General features: G+C 39.6%; 1 protein-coding gene across 1 annotated transcript in view; it reads left to right on the forward strand.

Moving 5' to 3' along the window:
- Window positions 1–5,491, forward strand: part of LOC140245267 (acyl-coenzyme A amino acid N-acyltransferase 2-like) — a 27,107-nt gene extending 21,616 nt beyond the window's left edge. The window contains exons 7-8 of the mRNA XM_072324851.1: window positions 4,809–4,962; window positions 5,311–5,491. Of these exons, the coding sequence (XP_072180952.1) occupies window positions 4,809–4,962; window positions 5,311–5,450 (294 nt within the window). The 3' untranslated portion in view covers window positions 5,451–5,491. The remainder of the gene's footprint in view (window positions 1–4,808; window positions 4,963–5,310) is intronic.
- Window positions 5,492–7,311: the final 1,820 nt, after the last annotated feature.

The following is a 7,311-nucleotide window of genomic DNA, read 5'->3' on the forward strand; positions in this document are numbered from 1 at the left end:
TACCTCAAGATTGAGGGCGCACCTCTCTTGTATGGTATCAACAACGTACGAGCAATAATGCTAATTGTACTGCTCATGTAACATTATAGTCGCTAAACCTCCGTTCTTTATTTCACCCGAGTCAAAAGGTAAAATTTTCACCAAGCTTGACGAGTGATAGAGGATGCCCTCCATATTTTAGTAAAACGGGCACCATTCTCTAGGACAATCTGAAGCTCCGAAATTAAAAGATCTATCTATTCTAAACACAAAACAAAGCAAAACAACAACCACAAAATCCTCCCAAACTGAAAATGATTGAGTCAATTCTATATTTGTGAGTGTACACTCTGTACTTTTTTCTTTTTATTGTACAGTAGTTCCAGGAGTTGCCAGTGTTGCTGGGACAACGTTGGGGTCAAGTTTTTACATTTTGATATTCTTTTTGAAAACGCGTGGCCAGGCTTTCTACAAACTGGCCAGCCTGACAAATATATATATACAGTATGTCCCCCAAAAAAATTACAACGGGGCCCTCCGCAATGATATCTTTAAAAATATTGCATCAATCTAGATATAAATTCAGGGTATGAAACTATAACTCATTACCCACATCTTGCAGAAAACCCCACTCGATTTGCTTCAGTGGTCAAAGAGAAATACGGAATTTTGTAAAGGATGTGGGGAATCTCTTCCGTCCAAGTTCTGCCTATTATTCACACGCAAGATCATCGAAGTGCTAAACCCGGAAGAATCCGATTCATGACATGCTTTACAACAATCCACATTTCTCTGTGACCGCTTAACCAAATCGAATGGGGATTTCTTCAAAATAGAGCTAAAATGTTATATTTTAAGACCCTATGAAGTAGCATTTAAAAAAATGTAATCATATTGGGTGTTATCAATGCGAAAATCTGATTGTAATTTTTTTTGGGACATACTGCAGTAAGTCGCCCCAAAAATTACAATCAGATTTTCGAATTGATAACACCCAATACGAACAACCAGTCTAAGTGCTACTTCAGGGTCTTAAAATATAACATCTTAGCTCTATTTTGCAGAAAACCCCATTCAATTTGGTTAAGCGGTCACAGAGAAATGTGGATTGTTGTAAAGCATGTAATGAGTCTGATTCTTCCAATTTTAGCACTTCGATGATCTTGTGTGTGAATAATAGGCAGAACTTGGACGGAAGAGATTCCCGACATCCTCTACAAAATTCCTCATTTCTCTTTGACCACTGAAGCAAATCGAGTGGGGTTTTCTTTAAGATGTGGGCAATGAGTTATAGTTTCATACCCTGAATTTGTATTTAGATTGATTCACTATTTTTAAAGATATCATTGCGGAGGGCCCCGTTGTATTTTTTTTGGGGGGACATACTGTATATATATATATATATATATATATATATATATATATATATATATATATATGTATATATATATATATATACATATGTATATATATATATATGTATATGAGATTAAAACCTAAAATGGCATTAAAACGCTTTATCCTGGCGAGGAAAGCGCATGTTTTTGAAACAAGACACCAAACAGGTTAGTCATCGCATTCTTCATCAGCGACCAGGATGCGATGTGATGTTAGATTAAAAATCCGTTTCTGAAGCAGAACATACACACAAGGGTATACGTCTGCTCCTGGTCGGACGGATTTCAAAACTAACCTGCTTGTGATGGAATGCGTCTAAACTGGTGGTAGTTGTTGCCACAGTGATGGTAACCGCGCAGTATGTATGTGCGCGTTTGGCGTAGCAACGACGCATCCATGGACTGGTTCCCTCCACGAAGAGCCAAAGATGAAAGGATGAAATCAGTTTAAAAAAACATGACAAACATGAATCCCTGATAGCTTTTCAATGGACTTACATTGCCAACGTCATGCTCCGATTTACTATCACGAAGATAAACGGTTCAGAGACCCACCTCATCTTGTCTTTCACTGACGCAAACTCACACCTCCGGCCCCCATAGAGACATCCCAGCCAGTAGTTGTGCCTTGTCCGTGATGGAATACTGTATCAGACTTTCCTGATAGTCAACGGTCTTTCCCGTAGTCAATCAGACTTTTCCTGATAGTCAATCAGACTTTACCTGATAGTCAACCAGCCTTTCCTGGTAGTCACTGATCAATAACGAACAGAAGTGAATGAGATTAAAACCTAAAATGGCATTAAAACGCTTTATCCTGGCGAGGAAAGCGCATGTTTTTGAAACAAGACACCAAACAGGTTAGTCATCGCATTCTTCATCAGCGACCAGGATGCGATGTGATGTTAGATTAAAAATCCGTTTCTGAAGCAGAACATACACACAAGGGTATACGTCTGCTCCTGGTCGGACGGATTTCAAAACTAACCTGCTTGTGATGGAATGCGTCTAAACTGGTGGTAGTTGTTGCCACAGTGATGGTAACCGCGCAGTATGTATGTGCGCGTTTGGCGTAGCAACGACGCATCCATGGACTGGTTCCCTCCACGAAGAGCCAAAGATGAAAGGATGAAATCAGTTTAAAAAAAAACATGACAAACATGAATCCCTGATAGCTTTTCAATGGACTTACATTGCCAACGTCATGCTCCGATTTACTATCACGAAGATAAACGGTTCAGAGACCCACCTCATCTTGTCTTTCACTGACGCAAACTCACACCTCCGGCCCCCATAGAGACATCCCAGCCAGTAGTTGTGCCTTGTCCGTGATGGAATACTGTATCAGACTTTCCTGATAGTCAACGGTCTTTCCCGTAGTCAATCAGACTTTTCCTGATAGTCAATCAGACTTTACCTGATAGTCAACCAGCCTTTCCTGGTAGTCACTGATCAATAACGAACAGAAGTGAATGAGATTAAAACCTAAAATGGCATTAAAACGCTTTATCCTGGCGAGGAAAGCGCATGTTTTTGAAACAAGACACCAAACAGGTTAGTCATCGCATTCTTCATCAGCGACCAGGATGCGATGTGATGTTAGATTAAAAATCCGTTTCTGAAGCAGAACATACACACAAGGGTATACGTCTGCTCCTGGTCGGACGGATTTCAAAACTAACCTGCTTGTGATGGAATGCGTCTAAACTGGTGGTAGTTGTTGCCACAGTGATGGTAACCGCGCAGTATGTATGTGCGCGTTTGGCGTAGCAACGACGCATCCATGGACTGGTTCCCTCCACGAAGAGCCAAAGATGAAAGGATGAAATCAGTTTAAAAAAAAACATGACAAACATGAATCCCTGATAGCTTTTCAATGGACTTACATTGCCAACGTCATGCTCCGATTTACTATCACGAAGATAAACGGTTCAGAGACCCACCTCATCTTGTCTTTCACTGACGCAAACTCACACCTCCGGCCCCCATAGAGACATCCCAGCCAGTAGTTGTGCCTTGTCCGTGATGGAATACTGTATCAGACTTTCCTGATAGTCAACGGTCTTTCCCGTAGTCAATCAGACTTTTCCTGATAGTCAATCAGACTTTACCTGATAGTCAACCAGCCTTTCCTGGTAGTCACTGATCAATAACGAACAGAAGTGAATGAGATTAAAACCTAAAATGGCATTAAAACGCTTTATCCTGGCGAGGAAAGCGCATGTTTTTGAAACAAGACACCAAACAGGTTAGTCATCGCATTCTTCATCAGCGACCAGGATGCGATGTGATGTTAGATTAAAAATCCGTTTCTGAAGCAGAACATACACACAAGGGTATACGTCTGCTCCTGGTCGGACGGATTTCAAAACTAACCTGCTTGTGATGGAATGCGTCTAAACTGGTGGTAGTTGTTGCCACAGTGATGGTAACCGCGCAGTATGTATGTGCGCGTTTGGCGTAGCAACGACGCATCCATGGACTGGTTCCCTCCACGAAGAGCCAAAGATGAAAGGATGAAATCAGTTTAAAAAACATGACAAACATGAATCCCTGATAGCTTTTCAATGGACTTACATTGCCAACGTCATGCTCCGATTTACTATCACGAAGATAAACGGTTCAGAGACCCACCTCATCTTGTCTTTCACTGACGCAAACTCACACCTCCGGCCCCCATAGAGACATCCCAGCCAGTAGTTGTGCCTTGTCCGTGATGGAATACTGTATCAGACTTTCCTGATAGTCAACGGTCTTTCCCGTAGTCAATCAGACTTTTCCTGATAGTCAATGTATATATATATATATATATATATATATATATATATATATATATATCTATATATATATTTATATATATATTCACTACTGATTGATTGGAACTAAAAAATATGCAAAAATAAAAAAATGAAAAATATAAAAGAAAAGAAAAACAGAAGAGAGGTCAATGATTTTAGATAGTGTCATGCTGTTTCTCCGAAACCTTATTTTGCCCTAACCTGATTCCTCCCCCGTAAGTTGATTGATTTTATTCTATTTTATTTCTGAATTTCTTTTTCATACTTAAATGAAATACAAAGTCAATTGAAGAAACTAATTGAGCACAGTATTATTTTGAATCTGACAGTTAAAACAGATGAATGATTAATTGAAATATCCAAAATTTTTCTAACACAATGCAAAATGAAAACAACCAGGCATTATTTTATGCATATTTATGTAACAGCCTTTAGAAAACGTCTAACGATAGTTTCACATTTCTTTTGATTACTTGGGCGTTTACGTTTCGCAGAAAATCATGGATTACTTTAACAATTCTACTTATTTACTATCAATATGATGTGAGTCTATGTATATCTTATCTTTGCAAGTGATGAGCAGTTGCCTTCTGTTTTTATTTTTGTTTTGTTTTGTTTTGTTTTTGTTTTGTAGCTCGTGAAGCAGATGGAAGAGGCTGGTAAAGGTTATTTGGTGGACTTGCATTCACTCCCTGGGACTGGCCACTTCCTGGAGTGTCCGTACCATGCAATCAATACTACCTCTGGCCTATATGATCCGCGTGAGGTGACCATTGGTCAGACGAGATGTGAGTATTAAAACCCGTTGAGGACGGACTGATTTTGCTACAACACGCATTTCCCATAGACACCTGCCCGAGTATACTCGGGACTCGTCCTCAAGAATCAGGGAGAGGCTACACTTTGTACTGACCTCCTTTTACCCTTTTCATCAACTTCTCTTTAGATCTTGTATCAACTACTTTGTACTTTTATATCATAATAATCTGTTTTTCCCATACATTTATCTTACGCCTGTGTATCAGAGCCTGGACAGGCAGAGCTAGCATAACTCCAGGAACCATACTCTAAGACAAGGAGTGGTATAAGGATATCACATGGAGTTGTAACTTTGCCGTTTGTTGGCTTCCTTGCAGTGTACTACACAGACTATGGTGGCGAGGACATCACGCAAGGAGCCAAAGACCAGGAGTTTGCCTGGAGGAAGATCATCAACTTCTTCAGGAAGCACCTGGAAGTGAAAGAAATGTACCGCAACGACTGGATATCAGACTAAACACTTTGCTGAAGAAAATAAAATGCCTGTCGTCTGCAGAGTTCTCCATTCAGAAGCGTGTTCCTTGGGCACCCACATGTTGTTAGAGACGCGTGTTGAATGTGTGCTCTTTATGGAGCGAAAATATGCTGATATGCAAACTTTACATCACCTTTTGATTTGACCTGAAAGCGTATACCAAGAAAGCTCTTTCCCCTTTTGTAAATATTCGTCGCTGACACCACGAAGTGGCACTTTGGCTCGTGAAGAAAACCGCGTTTCGAGAAAAACGCAATCAAAGTTTTTTTGAAAATTCAAAAATTTTTGAAATCAGCTCGAGTGGGTTTCTGTAATTAAACATGATAAATTGTACATGAACGAAAAGAGGAGAATTTCTTCTTTACAGTCACATGCCAACTTCAAATAAGGAAAGTGAAATATAGCGACCATGAGGCAGGAGACAATTGTGTCATTTCGTGGACGAAATCTACGCGTAGACTGCAGTTCGATTTTTTCCACGAGTTGGCACAATGGGTCGCGCGTCTAGTGTGTCCTGTGTATTCGCGAGTATACAAAAAGAGGTTTTCTGCGATATTGAAATTGCTCTTGCGATCGGTTTTTGGAATATACATGTTATTTATTGTCCAGCAAACCAAGAAGGGCATTTTTTTTTTTCACCAACTACAGTGTACTATGATTTTTTTTTTTTTCAAATCGCGGAGACAATATATTAACACCATAAAGTTGCAAACATTTGTGCCATTTCGTGAACGAAATCGTACGCGAAAATCGTTGTTTCATTAATTCCACGAAGTGGCACGCCACTTCAAATCTGCATCTTTTCAGTTATGTTAAATGATCTGCTCAATTCAGTAAACAAGTGTGAAGTAATGTTATATGCAGATGACATGGTTCTGTACTAAAGTGGAAATGATGCCCAGGAGATTGAAAACTGTGCTGAATATTGAATTGCACTATAATGTGGCCCGGTGGCTGGGACAAAATTGTCTGATATTAAATGTTAAGAAAAATCAGTTTACGTTAATTGGAACACCAAGAAAGTTGTTACCGACCGGCAGATCGGTTGAAACTTGAAATTGATGGTAATGAATTGGATAGAGTAACGGATTACAAGACTATTATCCAGGTCTGGAGTTTGAATTGATGAATCTATGAGATGGCAAAAAAAGAGTTGAAGAATGAAGTTTAAAAAAAGCAAGCTACACGACTAGTATTGCTGAGACGCCTGCGGAAGTATCTAACTGAAAGCAGTTCTAAATTTTGGCAAACTCCTCAATAATACCGTATTTTGATTATTGTTCTTGTGCATGTTCAAACTGCTCACAAAGCCTTAAAGATGTGCTTATCAAGCAGCACAAGAAAATGGCCAGAGTGGTAGGGAGAGTGGATCACACAGTGCCAACCAGCCAGGTGCTTGGAAGGTTAGGTTGGACGACGCTTGAAGAGAGGTGGCGATTTAACACTTCATGGCAACATGCCTGAATATGTGCAAGAACTCATTACATCCCTTGGTAACGCACACTCATAGGATACACGAAACCCAAGTACATGTAATAATGGTCTCATAAGTTAGAACTTGAGCAGGAAAAAAAAAAAATTCACATTATGCTTCCTGTCTTTGGAATCAGCTCCCCGCTGAAGTTCGAAACGCCACTTCCCTTCAAACGTTTGTAAGAGCATACACATCTCACTTGGGGTAGAATTCGGTCATTTTGAAATCTCTATATTATGCAAAAGTATTATCCTATTTCAAATAATGTGAATTTGTGTATTATTATCATCAAAGACTTATTAATTTGTATCTTATATACACAGACACAGCATTGATAATTGTTTTGATATTGCGATGCATAACGGGATG

This window comes from Diadema setosum, chromosome 22, assembly GCF_964275005.1.
Source record: "Diadema setosum chromosome 22, eeDiaSeto1, whole genome shotgun sequence".
Lineage (NCBI taxonomy): Eukaryota > Metazoa > Echinodermata > Echinoidea > Diadematoida > Diadematidae > Diadema > Diadema setosum.